Source organism: Macadamia integrifolia, chromosome 2 (genome assembly GCF_013358625.1).
Source record: "Macadamia integrifolia cultivar HAES 741 chromosome 2, SCU_Mint_v3, whole genome shotgun sequence".
NCBI lineage: Eukaryota > Viridiplantae > Streptophyta > Magnoliopsida > Proteales > Proteaceae > Macadamia > Macadamia integrifolia.
This window is the reverse complement of record NC_056558.1, coordinates 43,758,322-43,774,605: the sequence shown is the minus strand read 5'-3', so window position 1 is coordinate 43,774,605 and position 16,284 is coordinate 43,758,322. Positions and strand designations below refer to the sequence as shown.

Here is a 16,284-nt window from a genome sequence, read left to right as displayed (position 1 = left end):
TCGTCCCGGCCATCACGAAGTGCCTCCTCAGCCTCCATTGTAGATGCCGAGAAAACCATCACTATTGGCTGCACTTTGTGGCAATAAACCATCCACCGATCCCTTAACAGTCTACATGAATTAGAATGACCAAAACGGATCTCTATATATACACAGTATATATGCAAATACATAAAACTCTTTAGCTTTAGGAGAGGGTCATATTGTTAGCTTTACAGGTCTGCACAGTATATATATATATATATATATATACGAGTAGACTTGCCCAACCACGCACCATCATATATGCAAATACATAAAACTCTTTAGCTTTAGGAGAGGGTCATATACAGCTCCAGAGTTTTGACCAAAACGGATCTCTATACTCTTTATAGGAGGAACTCCATTGTTAAAGAGTCCCAATTGACTTAGCATGAAGGGTATGCATATAATAATTAATAAGCTGAGCAAAAGGAAGATTTCCTAGACTTCCAATTCCATCCTTCAATAGCGACTTAGGGAAGATTACAAGTGCTATGTGCATGGCTATATGAAGTTAGTTGAGACAGGAAAGTCGTGGTGTGGAGGGTTTTGGTGGAGAGAGAGAGAGAGAGAGAGTTGTGAGAAACCTTTATAGCATAAACTACTCTTTTTACAAGTGTTACCAAACGAAGCATTGAGTGCGATTTCAATATGTCCTGAATGCGTATTGGAAAAATAGATTTGGGACATCAGCAGATTAATTTAATTTTTCTTTCCATCTTTAAAAGCAAAATACCAAAAGATGCATATCAAGGGAAATTTAAATGACACCAGCACGGCAGCAAATGTCCAGCCAACGCCTTGGGAGACAAGATGGCGAGTGAATCGGTCTATTTTTCATTGACAAGTTCTCAATCTCTTCCTCTAATTAGTCAAGAGTCCCGGGTCCAGATCCAATACAGAATTTAGTTACTGTCCTTTTAACGTTGTTAGAAGCCTTTTGTGGACTGACACCAGAGTACCAGACGGTTTTCATTTCCTAGTTGCTTCAAGTTTGGAGAAGAGGTAGGGCCATCACAATACTGAAGATGGAAACAAGCAACATCAACAACCAAACAGGGAGTTTCTGCGATCCTCTTTTCTTATTTCTCGCATCATTAAGGATTACTCTGTTTTGCTCTTCTGGCCTTGTGGTATATTCAGATGTTGCTTCTAAGCTTTTCTGATCTTCCTTTGGATGCGAAATTAGTGACTGCTTTGACAGTGACTCCCCTGCAAACTGTTGCTGGTTGTATTTCTCTATGTATTCTGGGAACATTTTCCTAAATATTGGGCTGCAATGAGAAATGACAAAAGAAAATTTTAAAAAGGGCAACACCATGGAGTAACACATTCTAAGGCGCCACACAGCCAATCTGTCACATTCTTTTAATCTGCCATATGGTGGTAAATGTGTGCAGACCTGTAAAGCTTCCTGGTCTGCGCAAACCAGGAAACAAATCCTTCTCTTAAGACTCATCCACAAAATCTCAGGTTATGCCCTATGACATTAGTGTAAATGATGAATGGAAGGGTTATATGTATGATTAGGGCCAGGCATACACCAAGGCACCACCATTTCCCTACTTAAGACTGACAAGTAACCGGGGGACTTCTTTTTAAACTCTCTGAAGATGCATTAGAATTACTACTTTGAAAAACAATAGAAAAGATGAGTAAAATATCAGGTCATACCCTATGACAAGTAGTATGATTTGATGCATGGAAATGTTATATGTATGATTAGAGCCAAGGCACCACGATATGTATATTTTATACTTTCGAGCAATCCAGTTTTCAGAACTGAGAGGCTTACATCTTACAATTGAAAGCAAGTGAAGCCTTTGCCAACCGTTGCTTTTCAGCAGCAGTAGTTGAAACACTGCCAGTGGTAGGACTGTTGTCGATCTGCAAAACGGAAGTACAAGGATAGGAATTTCTGTGGCCAACGATCAACTTTATTTTATTCTCAATACAAGCAACTGATTAATTTTACATATTCAAACATCATAGAAATATCAAATTTACCCCAAACTTCAACTTGGCAAGTCAATTGATTTGGGGGCAATCTGAGAAGACAGTCTTCAGACAATGAGGTTCTGGTTCTTTATAATTTACCTGAAATTTACCCTTTCAAAAGTGAAATATTGGAGCTGATCATTGGCAAACTCCGTAGCATCAACTTACCAAGTCTACCAAATGGAAAGTGGAATTCAAAAACTATTCACTTACCCAGCTTTCTGAAATGGGAGTGTAAAATGATGCTACATCTCGGAGAGTTTATATTCATTAAAACGGAGGTCACAAGTGTGGATTTGCAAAGGCTATTTTATTTTTCACTCATTATTTGAGTTAATCAACTTCTTTTTCTCTTTTTCTGAGAAGAACGAAATTTATATGTTTAATGTGATTTCTGAACCAAGCAAAATCTTGTGCAACTACCTTTCAAGGAGACTAAATCTTGCAATCCCAAGCTCTAATGCCCTATGGGGAAACTAATGATCAATCTACTAGCAGAGCATCATTCTGTGATAGGATTTCTATTTTAAAATGTCTAGTTTGATCTGGAATCTGATTACAAGTCTAATTATTAGCTGAAGATTTTATTGGATTCAATAGGGCTCAATAATGGAAAATCTGGTCTCTCAAACCAGTATGTTCCACAACAGAAGGGACCTGCCAAGGTGGATTTCCAACCAGAGAAATAACAGGGACTAACGGAAAAAAATAGAAGAGAATAAGATAAGAGTAAAACCAGAAAATTCAGAGTAGATGAACTAGAGGAGAAAATTTATAACTAAGGGAAAATCTGATTGTCCTGAAAACCTGGTGGAGCGGTCTTCTTGATGAGGACCATTGCATGGGAAAATACTGCAGAAATCGTAGTTCAGCAAGGGAAGCCAATGGTAAAGTCCTAGTGCTAGAGGAAGGTTACAGCAGAGATGAGAGAACTAAGAAGCAACAACACAACACATCTCAGCCTTATCCCAACAAAATGGAGTCGGCTACATGGATCCGTGTGACAAAAAAAAAAAAAAAATGGTTTGGGACATCCCACTCACGAACAATCGGCAACCTGGATCTTAGCCCTCCAGGCAGCTCTATTAGATGCCATACTTGGGTGAAGACTTAACTTTTGCATGTCTTTTCTTACAAACTCCTCAATAGTCATTTTTGGCTTGCCTCTAGTCTTTTTTGCTCAATCCATCTGCATATGGTCACTCCTCCGTACTGGGGCATCCAAAGGCCTCCTTTAAACATGCCCATACCATTGTAACTGACATTCTTTGAACTTATCTTGAATATGAGAAAATTAAGATGGTGACTAAGTAAACGAGGGTTTCAGATTAGGAACCATTAGAATATGACAGCAGAGGATTGCTCATAAAGTTCCAGATAAATCTTTGCAGAATTGAAAGAGAAATTAATAATCTAAGCAAACCGCAATTAACCAGTGGGAGATGATCCTTGAACTCCATCTGGTGTTTTCTTTAAATTTTTTTTTTTTTTATCTTCTAAAATTGATAGATGATTTATATGCACGACACTGCTGATGTAGTTCAAGATTCTTTTATTAGTGTCATTGATATTTAGAAATAATTGGAGTATGTAGCAACAAGACATTTCCATCATTGAAACCACTATGACGACCGTTGCTGATTGACCGCTATTGAAACCAATCTGAATGCAGCAGTAGTGACTGAAACATTTTGGATTGGGAGCAGGGAAAAAGAACCAACTCTGATGCCCTGTAGTTAAAAACATATCGTTGAATTTAACAAACATTTTTTTGCTAAGAAAAAAATATAGTGTTTTCATTTTCCATGTCAATAAACAAAACCAAGTTGAAACATATCTAAAAGAGGCTCTAAAGCTCTCAATCTGACTTAAAGATAAATACCCATTAAAATAGTATAACATAATTAGTATAAATAGTAATACTCAGGCCAACTATAAATAGTAAAATCAGGATTTTCTATAAATCCTATAAATGGTGACTTTGGACTACTGAAAACAGTAAAATTGGTAATTTTTTGCAAAAATAAAATAAAATAAAATTTTCTAGAAAGAATAAGCAGTACAGTAGTTGATGCTTAATCAGAGATATTCTTCTGCTGCTGCTGCCTTGGACCGATGCATTTACTATTTGACCCGATATATAAATAATGTGCTTGCCAAAAGATTAAGAACTACGTACTTCATGAAGATAAAATAAGAAAACAAAGGGCAGAGGAATATGCACTTAATGAAGCAATAAAACATTCAAAAAGAAAAAGGAGCAACAGAAACTGCAAATAAAGTATAAGGAACTGCAATGACCTTACCATGAATGACAGAAGCCCTGTAAGTATGCTGCACACCAATGACATGAATAAGTTAGTGCAGGTAGCTTAAGGATAAGAAGAATTTCAAAATAATAAAGCCTGTTTCCTCCACCAATTTCAACTTAATTCATAAGCAGAGAAAAAAACCAGCATGTAAAACATTTCATGCAAGAAGAAAAATCAGATTCATCAGAGAACCACAAAGAGAAAGAAAACCAAGACTCCAAAAACAGTAAAGAAAACCAAGACTCCAAAAAACAGTAATATCTTCAGATACCTTGATATGGACCACATAGGATTCCAACTTTCTGGGTGAACTGGAAAGTCAAGTGCAATTTAAATCAGTTACCCCATGGATCACTTAAACGCCCCAAATACACAATACTTCAACAAAGAACTTACAGTCGCTCATGGACAAGCAGATTTTCTTCTGTGTAATGAACCGTCCATTTGGAGTAATCATACTACCCATGGATTAAATAAATGTAATCAAGTCAAGTTCTTCAGAAATAGTAATTGTAACTAAAATCATCAAAACAAGTCTCTGTAAGAACGTTAAAGGACAGGAGATCATAGTCTAATACCTGATACTTGGTGGTTTGAATGGATACTCTGGAGGGAATTTAATCTTTCCATAATAATAACCACCTTACGATAATAAGTACAAAGAATATTCAGAAAAAATAAATAAATAAGGAAAATTATGAGCATCAGCAGCATGAGAAATGGGAGAGAGACTATATGAAGTCCAAATGAAAGATCAAGATACATTCATATCCCAACACTACAATAGGCTGGCTGGAAAACAATCCATACCTGCAAACGGTGTTCCTTCACTTCCCTCCAATACGTAATCTGAAATGAAAGCAAAATGAGGGGAAAAAATAATGAATACCATTTGTACCAAATATCAAGGTACACGAGTTGCCCAATCTCCGGTACCACCCCAGAAAAAAAATCTGACTGCAAATGAATGAGGGCAGAGAGACAGGACAAAAGTAGAGATACCTCCTGAATAAATTTAACATAAATGATCGGTATATACTTCATCGAAGTATTCAAATCAGCCTATTCATCTTGGTTCCCAGAGAAACTGGCAGGGTATCAAGGTCCACAGGGTTTTATCCATTGACTGAAGTAGTGAAATGCTGTCAAACTATGGCAGCAACTCTAATTCCCTGAACTTGTGGATAACTCAGCCCACATTCATCAATTCCATGATTTCCATCACTATATACTTCTCTCATTCTGTAAGCAGATAGCAACACTTGGCTCTCCTCCTATTAGTATAGATTACACAAGAGGATACAGCCAAAAATACCTCCCCCATTAACATCCATGTGTCTACATCAACTATTGGATCGCCAACCAAAAAAAAGTATCTACATCAACTTGTCATGGCCCTCATGGGAAAGGTATTGCAGCCGGTTTCTTTGTCCACGCTGTATTCTGAAATGTCTCACAGCAACCTGTTTCAGGGACGCAACAGGGTTGATGCAGCAGCTGAAGACTTCACATTCTGGATTGGTCTGACCCAATATGGAGGCCCAAGACTAAACTTAGGAGGTGTACTAGGGTCTAGGGGCAGTAGCAGGGTCATTAATCTGGGAACTATATCATTTGGAGTTGAAGTTTCTGTCGAAAGGTATAGTTAGGAGGTCCTGATTGAGTTTGAATTATAGAGTCCTCGAGTCTGATTTGGAATTTTATGTCTATAAATAGATGTAACCACCCTAATAGATTCTCTCTCTCCGTTTAACTTCAGATTTCGGATCTCCTCTCAGGTGTGACCCTTCCTACTTTGTATTCTTCTGCATTCTTTCTTCTTATTTCTGCTAAAGGCAGTACCCCTGTTTTCTCAACCCGTTTCAGTTTGCTTTAATCTGTTGCATCCCATCCAATGCTAACTTCAATCTGAAACTTTGTACCCTCTTGAATTCTTTCATTAGTTTATAGTTTATTAGTCCCTTTCTGTTATATCCACTCTACCTGTCTTGCTTTAGTTAACCAACACTTTTTCTGCTCAGATTCAACCCTTGGGATAAATCGATCCGACTCCCAGTTTGCTGGCGGGAAACTGCCTACCAACCCTGCCTGCAAGAAAACGGATGCGCATTTGCAACTGCTTTAGCTGAGGCATAACCTCATGCAAAAGGTTGGAAGATCTGGCCAAAGAAGGTGGACCTAGAAGCTTGATGCTCCTAAACATCTGTTAATCGACACTTTTTTTTGCTCAGATTCAAACATTGGGATAAATCAATCCCACTCCCATGGTTACAGCTCAGTTTGACCAAGTTAGGAAAGTACTGTAGTTCTTTTGTTAACCTTGTTCACCATCCCACTTTTCTTCCATTTTCTGAAATTGTTTAGCTTGGTTGTATTTAGTAGCTTCCAGATTAATCCAATTTTCTGAAACCACATCAAAGTTCTGGATTTCTTGGTCAATTATTTAATTTTCTTCATTCTTTCAGTTTTGATCCTGGTGCTAAATTGTGGTTATGTGGTTCTGACACTTGACTGCCACTAGAATATCTTCTACAACCCTGAACCACTCAACCACATCAAGGGTAGTTTGAGGAAGCATTATGGATAATCATGGTATAATAAGTGATTCAGTATAACTGGCTCAACATTTTTACACCTTTCCTCTCTCTTTTTTATTTATTTTATTTTCAATATCTTTTCTCAGATACTGCTTGTACCCTCCATATTCTTCACTCTTCTTTTTCCCAATAATGATCCATATTTTTCGGGGGGAAAAAGTGATCCTCTCATGGCATAACCGTCATTTTATATTTTATACCCTATTTATATCATTTGTGAGTCTTCAACAAGCACTTGTCCATTTCTCATTAAATTTCGTATTGATCTCCCCAAAATGTCAAACTGATGGTCTTATCCGTATTCTAGTTTTTTGAGTCATCAATTCGGGTCTCCACAGGTTGTCAATCTTGCATGCTTCCAATAGTCAAATTATTGTTACTGCTCAGAGTATTGGCTTTTGACCAAGCCAAAGAAATGAAGATGAATTGTGTTCTTCAGTCAAGACTGCAGTGAGGGCAAGACACATGAGCTACAACAGTCCCTCTGCCTCCTAATACCTAAAATCGAGCACCAATAGTTCTAGAAAGTTGGAGAACAATGGACATTGGGGCAGTTATTAACTTGTAATGGGATTCTTCATTCTACTCAAGTTAATAAAGCTCATAAATTTAACCAATATCTATAACTTTCTCCTTAATAGTACTCTCTTTAAAGATGCAACAGCTAGAAGCAGTAAATCATGTAGACAAATAATACTCATAAAGGTTGCCAGTCTTACATCCACAACAAAGTAGAGAGATACTGTACTCACGCCATTCAAGGATATCATTTGGTGAGGGGCAAGCCATTACATGGGAAACTGGTTCCTACAAGTTTGAATAAAAATAAAAAAAAAGAGTGAGCCTCTAACCATAACAATTGCCACATGGGGGGGTGGGATTGGGGAAGTAATATCTCAAGGAAATTAAGATTATTGTATCCCCCACTAATTCATGATGAGGTGAAAAACAATCCATAAGATCAGGTTTTAGAGACATGTACCGCACTTCTATTCCCAAAGCTGAAAATGGTAATCACCACAATCCAAGTGATGTTCACAATTAAAATTCAGATAAAAGAATATATGCTGGTGTTTAACATGAAAAGAGGTGCGCAACATGAGAACTACTACTCTCTAACATAATCACATAAAGACAAGATAGTCAAAGGTATTTGTAAAAATTGAGCCGTATAGACCACAAGAAAAATAGACAAACCCTTGAACCTCAAACCAGCCTCCAACCTAATCATCCTTATGGTTTTCACAACTACCTTCCATAGATAGACAAATTTCAATTTTCGTCTCCTGACTAAACCACAGATGGCATCTCTAAAATGCTAACTAACAAAAACAAAAAACTACATTGGGTTCTCCCATACAACAGCAAGGCAAAAGAGAAGGAATTCAAAGTTAAAAATCGATGCTTAACTGTCCCTAAATGAAAATATTATAAGCTTTCAAATAAAACAAGCCCAAAAGAAGAGGAATAAAAATAAAAACAAGTTGATACAGTAATTCTATCATCAGACATACTTTACAGAGAGCTCTGTATTCCTTCTGAAGGCGCTTAACACAAGACTTCTCCACCATTGTGACAGCAGCTTCAGAGTACCAAAGTGATTGTAAAACCCTGGAGTCTTCTTTCTATTCTTCCACCACTAAAGCTTCAATATGCCAGCTGATGGACAGAATGAGAAAGTAAACTAAGAAGAGATTAAAATCAACCATTCCAGATACAAACTATGCCAGGAATATATGAAACAAAAGCTTGGAAAGCTTTAAATCAACCGTTCCAGATACAAACAATGCCAGGAATATATGAAACAAAAGCTTGGAAAGATTTAAATCTATTCCATGACTAGGTTGGGTGAAGACCACCCTCATCTTCAGTGCAGTGGATGGTAAGGTGATACTGTTCTATAAGCGATCATAAAAATACTATTTTCTAAATAAAGCTAGACAAAATTTTATCCACATCCATCAATATAACAAGGGAATAGCTGTGGTGAGTTGAAAGTCCAATAGAAGTCAACAACAGCCTGAAGTGAGCGGAAACCAGACACAAAAAAATTATGTAAGATTCTAGTTTCTGCATTTTCAGGGTTCGAAGCCAGATATATGCATTGGAGAAGACAAACATAGGATTGGAAATTTGCATTCTATTCGAGACAATTTGAAAAAGAAAATAAAATAAAATAACCGATAAAGGAAACCTTAAATTCTAGTAAGCTAGGCAGTAGATAATACCTTCAAACTAGAGATGTAGTATTAGTCCACCAATATCTTGAATACTTTCAAAACAGAATAATGAATTTTTTCAATAGGTGGACCACACACACAAACACACACACTTTCTGGCAACCATCACAACTCAAATTTGAGTTGGGGGTGGGGGGAAAGGCATGGGATAACTCCTGCAAGGAAACCATAAATCATTCATCTCCACTGATAAGAATACAAGAAGGATGAACTGTTATCAGCAATTTCTTCCCAAACGCTACTTTCGCCTAAGAACATCATCTCTTATGCATTAAACCACACCACATCTCCTCCCCCACCACCCCACCCCCCCAAAAAAAAAAAAAGAAAAAAAAAGAAGGGACACATTAACATAAATCAAGATAAAGAAAAGCCAATAGCTGTTAACTTATATCCCGAAAAATCATGAAGTACCCTCATTCGAGCTCAGAATTCATTCTATCTGCTCGTTTTGTGTATCTGATGACTAATATTTCATAGTCTCCCAATTTAGAGCAGAAAATACACGTTATCACAATTATATGCACCGATTGAGAAACTTAAAGAATAAAAGAGAATGAATTAAGCATAAGGAAATGAAAATGTTCAGGTTCAACGAACGAATTATCTCATGCTGCTGCACTGGAAGCGAAGAAAAAGTCAAGCACAACGTGAAAACCAGCAAAAAATTCATCATCTCATTGAAACATAAGAAAATTCAATCCTATAAAGAATTCAAGTGAAACCGATACAGGCACAGGAGAGAGAAAGAGTACTAACCTCAGTTCATGACCGTCTCAACCACCAAGATTTTAACGAATCGATTCTTAGAGGAATCGACGACGGTATATATAATCACGAACAATCTGGCATTAGATATCCGACTCGAGAGCAAGGATCTATCCAATTCGATTTTATCTCCGGATTAACGGTTGCCCTTTTTGGTTGGCGTTCACTTCACAAAAGGAAGGGGACGAGGAAGTCGGAAGAGCTCTTTCGGTTGCCTGATAGACGATTGTGCAAATAAACAGAAATAGAGACCTTTGGTATGATTTATGATCTCTATTTCCATTAAAGTAAATCAGTACATGTATCGTGCGCAAAAAAAAAAAAAAAAAAAAAAGTACACGTATAATGTATATCAATAAAATCATAAACAATGCTGCATCTGATGATAACGTTTCTATGTCAAAATGTTATTATTTTTTTTTTTAACAAAGCTGGATCGGCGGAACTATCTTTAGTGGTTTCATAATTTTTTTTTCATTTTTTATTTCAAAATAATTGAAACACACTATAAATGCATCAAACGTTTTATTTTATTTTTTTATTTTCATAGAATAAAAAAACTCTAAAAACGTTTTTTAAAACATTATCAAACATATTTTGTGTCAAAAATAAAATTTTCAGTTTTTATGATAAAAAATATCATTTAAAAGAAAAAATATTTGGTGAAACTGTTTCAAGAACGATTAATCTAATTTAAAAAAAAACCGAAATAACAGAATAAATTTTTATCATCCCGTTATTTTATGGTTTTAGTGTTGTACAACAATTGGTCTCGATGGAAGCTCGATGGAAACTACAAAAGGTCTTTGAGCCGCGTTCTATGACTGCGTGGCAGGCTACTGGGTTTCTATGAGGGCTTCTACGAGGGCAAAGCGGAAGCATCGACTGTTTTTTTATAAGAAGCGGAATCATCGACACTAACCACGCTTGCTATGTTAGGAAAGAAAAATGGTACAACATTATATAATTAATAGGGTAATTTACAACGCCACCCCCTGGAGAATTCCAATATTAGAGGGACACCCCCTCTCTTTCACCAAATTAGCCTCGGACCCCCTACCGTCAGTCACTGTTAAAGAATATACCTTATATGCTGATGTCAGCAATAATATTTTATTTAAAATACCAAAATACCCTTGCTCTAAGTATCTCTCTCTTCTCTTTCGTTTTTGGCCTTTTTTCTGAATTTCCCCAAACTCACCCGAACCACTCCTGCTCCCCCACCGGAGATCTCACTCTCCACCTCCGTGACCCTCCAAGTGCTCCCACCATCGTCGCCTTTGACCAAATCATCTATTTTTCGATTCTTCCGCACTTCGTTTCTTGTATTGAAATCCTGATTTTGAACCCTCGGTGGGGGGTTTCAATTCTCCTTCCAAATACTCTGTTCGGTTTCAAAGCTCGATCCGGTACCATGGCCGCTGCAAGTGCTCTAATCACCAGGAAAGAGGTTTTAACTGTAACTCTCTCTCTCTCTCTCTCTCCATTTGTTAAAAAACATCTCTACTTTCAGCCGAACAAGGTGGAAGAACAGAGAAAAACCAGAAAATCATATAATGGAGACGGATCAGATGAGCTTCGCCGTGCCGCCGAGCGTCGTCGCCGCAAGCGCCGCCTCCGAATAGAACCACCTCTCAACTCCCTCCGTCACACCCAGCCCCAACAACGTCCCATAAACCCTAACCCTAATCCTAATGCCCCCAAACTCCCAGAATCCGTCACTGTCCTCACCGGCAATGGCCTCAACCTCCACAACCGAATCCTTACCCTCATCCGCCAGAACGACCTGGATGAAGCCGCACTCCTCACTCGGCATACCATTTACTCCAATTGCAGACCCACCATCTTTACTTGTAACGCTGTCATGGCCGCTCTCCTCCGCCAATCTCGATACTCCGATCTCCTCTCGCTTCATCGATTTATCACTCAGGCTGGTGTCGTTGCTAACGTCGTCACCCACAATCTCCTCATTAACGCCTACTGTGATTGTAGGAAAACTGATACTGCTCTTGAACATTATAAGCAGCTTATCAATGATGCCCCTTTTAATCCTTCTCCTACTACTTATCGCATTCTTGTGAAGGGGCTTGTGGATAACAACAAGGTTGATCGGGCTGTAGAACTGAAAAATGAGATGCTTGAGAAGGGTTTCGCTCCGGACTCAATTGTCTATAATCATCTCATGTTGGGGCTAGTGAAGAAATTAGATCCAGATGGAGTTCTGGCTTTATACGAGGAATTAAAGGAGAAGCTAGGGTTTGTTTCGTTGATGCTGATGCTGCCGCTGCCATGATCTTCGGTGCTCTGAACGATCACCTCTGCTTTTGATGTCTCGGTGAAGGTGAGTATAGGTAGGGGGGAAGAGGAATTGGGTTAAAAATGTCTTTTGATGATAAGGGTATAATGGTACTTTTAATTTTTCACTTAACAGTGACTGACGGTAGGGGGTCCGAGGCTAATTTGGTGAAAGAGAGGGGGTGTCCCTCTAATATTGGAATTCTCCAGGGGGTGGCGTTGTAAATTACCCTAATTAATATGATATATTTTTTGGTCAAAACTAAATTCAAACGAAACCTAGAAAAAGAAATTAAAATAAAAAATAAGGTAACGTGTCATGCGTATGTTGGCTTTTTAATAATTTTAATTGGCTTTTTAATAATTTTAATTTGTTTAAATGTGGATTCTTCTTGTTTTCCAATATTTATTTGGGGTAGCGGCCGCGGAAAATCTGTAGTGCTCTTTGTTACGACAGAGAAGGAAAGACTTTTTAAATCTTCCCCACAGGGGAGCAGGGTCACAGCAGCGTGCACTTTCGGCCACAGGGCGCTAGAAAGCAAGCAAGCAAGCAAGCAATCAATAGAGTTAGAAAGTTTCACTTGCACCCCCAGGCCCCAACGAGTCGTAGAACATCATCTCTACAAAAAATTACACGCGCGCTCGGCTATCAATTTACTCTGCCGGTTGGCTTGCCCTCGATCCGCGGTGTCTTCTTTGCAGTTTTGGAGCGTCATCTCAAGCACTAACTGTAAAAGATGAGCCGCATTAAGGAGATTTTGGTGGGATTTTCAGAATTAGGAATGCGCAGTATTTCATTAGGAAGGAGGAAGAAGAAGCAGTTGTTGTTGCTACTTGTGGCTTCGTCCCTACTAGTAGCTGCCGTCATCGGCGTGGTTGCGGGAATCGCTTCCCACAAGAATAAGAACTTGAAAACCAAGTCGGACTCCTCCCCAGCGCACGCCGTCCTTAAATCATCATGTAGCATTACTCTGTATCCGGAACTCTGCTACTCGGCAGTGGCCACCGTCCCAGGCGCCACCGACAACATCTCCACCCACAAGGACGTAGTCGAGGTGTCTCTAAACATTACGACGGAGGCGGTCCAGCACAACTACTTCACCATTGAGAAGCTCATCGATAGCAGGAGCAAGAACAAGAGCCTGACGGAGCAGGAAATGACGGCCCTACACGACTGCCTGGACATGGTGGATGAGACCCTCGATGAGCTACACAAGACTGCCGACGATCTAAAGGCTTACACAAGCGACAAGAATACGAAGAAGAAGTCAATATCGGAATACGCGGACGACCTCAAGACGCTGGTGAGCGGGGCGATGACGAACCAAGAGTCATGCTTGGACGGCTTCTCCCACGACAATGCCGATAAGGAAGTGAGGAGTGTGCTGGAAGCGGGTCAGATACATGTGTTCCAAATGTGCAGCAATGCTCTCGCCATGATCAAGAACTTGACGGACACCGACATGGCAGAGCAAGAGCAGCAGCAGGGTTACAAACTAAAGTCCGCCGGGAGACATCTTATCGGCAAAAAAAAAGAAGATGATGATGCTAGGGACGAGGTGAAGGAGAGTCGCCGAATCCGGTTCCCGGAGTGGTTGTCAGCTGGAGACAGACGTCTCTTGCAAGCTACTGAAGTGACGCCGGATGTGACGGTGGCAGCAGACGGAAGCGGAAATTACAGTACGGTGTCGGAGGCGGTGGCAGCAGCGCCGGAGAAGAGCAGCAAGAGGTATATAATAAGAATAAAAGCGGGAGTGTACAGGGAGAATGTGGAGGTGAAGAAGAAGAAGATCAACCTGGTGTTCCTGGGAGACGGTAGGAAGAGCACCATCATCACTGGTAGGAGGAACGTTGTTGATGGGAGCACCACCTTCCATTCCGCCACCGTTGGTAAGTGACTCCGTATGGTAGAGTAGTGTAGACTGTAGAGTAGAGGCCAAAGACAAAAGACAGAGACAAGAGTCGTAGATTAAACAAATCTAGAGCATTCAACGAGGGATGATCCGTTTTCAAATTATTTTGAGATACCCCATGGCCCAATCTACCACTCCGTGATGTTAGGCGGGACTAGTGCGGGACCAGCGGATGGAAAGTGATCTCAAATTCTCACATGGGTTGAGGGACCCACACGCACACAGAGTCACAGAGTCTCGTGAGTCGTGAGTGGAGCCTGATCACTGTCAGAAAGACTATAATGTGTACCAAATCTGGACAGCGTGATTGTTGTCCGGTTGATTTATAGTAAAACTAATTAAAAAAATTAAATTAGAGAAAAAGTAATTAAAATCATTAAATCAGATGGTAAAATGCTTTCCTAAGATTCTCTTAATATTCTTTTGTGAAAAATTATCTTACTATTCTGAGTAATGGAAAAATGTAGCCGCGGTCGGGCAGCGGTTCTTGGCGCGGGATATAACCTTCGAAAACACGGCGGGGCCATCGAAGCACCAGGCAGTTGCACTCAGGGTGGGATCGGATATGTCGGCCTTCCACCGATGCGACATTCTGGCCTACCAAGACACTCTCTACGTTCACTCCCTCCGCCAGTTCTATGTGGACTGCCTTATCATTGGCACCGTTGACTTCATATTCGGCAATGCCGCTGCTGTATTTCAGAACTGCGACATCCACGCCCGCCTCCCAGACTCTGGACAGAAGAACATGGTGACCGCCCAGGGGAGAGCTGATCCAAACCAGAACACCGGCATCGTCATCCAAAAATGTAGGATTGGGGCCACCACCGATTTGGAATCGGTGAATACCAGCTTCCTGACTTACTTGGGAAGGCCATGGAAGCAATACTCGAGGACCATCATAATGCAGTCAAACATCACTGACGTCATTGACCCCGTAGGATGGCACGTATGGAACGGCGATTTCGCTCTTGAGACACTGTTTTACGGCGAGTACGAGAACAGGGGCGCTGGGGCGGGGACTTCGAACAGGGTGGATTGGAAAGGTTACAAGAACATCACTGATGCAGCCGAGGTTCAACCCTTCACTGTTTCCTCTTTCATTGCCGGTGACTCTTGGTTGCCCTCCACTGGCTTTCCATTCTCTCTCGGTCTTTGAACATTTTCAAGTTAAAGATTTTATCTCATCATCCCTCCCTTCCTCCAACTGTGTACCCATTTCATATTCCTTTATATACATATATCAAAATACCAGCATTTCTTAAGTTTGAAGCTAAGCTTGTTTCTACCAATAAGCTTGTAACAAGTCTTTGCGTTTCATATGTATTTTTTTAATTTTACCAAAAGAAAAGAAAAAACCTAATCTGCCCTTTACTTTCTTCTTTTGGTTTCATTTTTTTTTTTTTTTTTTCTTTTAATGTTTTGGTTGTCCAACTAGCCAAGAGCTTATTGACTCTTCTGCTCCTCTTTTTCCTCCTTCCGGGTTGTGAAGTCTTTCTGCTTTTTTGGCCGGAAGCACCAGCGGTTGTGCATTGTCATAGATATTATGTTGCATAAAAAATGGTGAGGGTTCTCTGAACAAGCTGGTACTCTCGTGTCTAAATTCTCTGGCGTTAATTAATAGATGAAAAAACCCTGTGATTTTGGCACAATAAAAAAAATCAGTTGTGTGGATCAATGAGAGTATATGTAAAGGCATTTTTATCCACACAAGGGTGGGGCAGCGTGGTTATTTTGCAGCCGTCATGTTTGGGTGTTTCCTCAGAAAGAAAAAAAAAAAAAAAAAAAAGTAAGTCTGGGTGTTTTCCACACTAAATGGGGAGGGATTTTTCCCTTAATTATTATTTAAAATTTTATAATTATCCATGTGAGGAGGCGTACTACATGGGTCAGGCTCAGAACATTTTTTTTCAGAAAAGGGAAAAAAATTCTTTTCCACTGTAAGATTTGGGGAATCCCCATTCAGTGGTCTTCTTCTGGTTTAATTGGTGGAAAATAGGAAAGCTTTTACAGGAAGAAGGGGAAAGACATATGCCTAGGGGTAAGATAGACACGGGCGAACGAGGATAAGGAGAGGAGGCGTATCCTCCCCATGAGGTGTAAGATATATGTGCCTAGGGGTGACAATCCCAAGCCCACA

General features: G+C 39.7%; 3 protein-coding genes across 4 annotated transcripts; 2 read left to right on the top strand and 1 right to left on the bottom strand.

Moving 5' to 3' along the window:
- Positions 1 to 741: 741 nt before the first annotated feature.
- On the bottom strand, positions 742 to 10,198 carry LOC122066709 (ubiquitin-conjugating enzyme E2 34-like). 2 transcript variants are annotated; one of them, XM_042630556.1, is made up of 10 exons: positions 9,928 to 10,198; positions 8,443 to 8,587; positions 7,648 to 7,735; positions 5,142 to 5,180; positions 4,910 to 4,973; positions 4,728 to 4,789; positions 4,603 to 4,642; positions 4,326 to 4,353; positions 1,817 to 1,908; positions 742 to 1,295 (listed from the first exon to the last, which is right to left on the bottom strand). In XM_042630556.1, the coding sequence occupies exons 2-10, from the start codon at positions 8,497 to 8,499 to the stop codon at positions 1,010 to 1,012; spliced, it is 756 nt and encodes a 251-aa protein (XP_042486490.1). In that variant the 5' UTR covers positions 8,500 to 8,587; positions 9,928 to 10,198; the 3' UTR covers positions 742 to 1,009. The 2 variants fall into 2 exon arrangements, with proteins under 2 accessions (XP_042486490.1, XP_042486497.1); XM_042630563.1 differs by having other exon boundaries at positions 7,681 to 7,735; positions 9,928 to 10,192.
- Positions 10,199 to 11,350: 1,152 nt separating this feature from the next.
- On the top strand, positions 11,351 to 12,229 carry LOC122065842 (pentatricopeptide repeat-containing protein At3g49240, mitochondrial-like). The gene has a single exon (XM_042629690.1). It carries the CDS (start codon positions 11,351 to 11,353, stop codon positions 12,227 to 12,229), a length of 879 nt encoding a protein of 292 aa, XP_042485624.1.
- Positions 12,230 to 12,678: 449 nt separating this feature from the next.
- LOC122066699 (pectinesterase-like) lies at positions 12,679 to 15,522 on the top strand. The gene is made up of 2 exons (XM_042630546.1): positions 12,679 to 14,121; positions 14,612 to 15,522. Exons 1-2 carry the CDS (start codon positions 12,969 to 12,971, stop codon positions 15,301 to 15,303), a joined length of 1,845 nt encoding a protein of 614 aa, XP_042486480.1. The 5' UTR covers positions 12,679 to 12,968; the 3' UTR covers positions 15,304 to 15,522.
- The last annotated feature ends 762 nt before the right edge of the window (positions 15,523 to 16,284 follow it).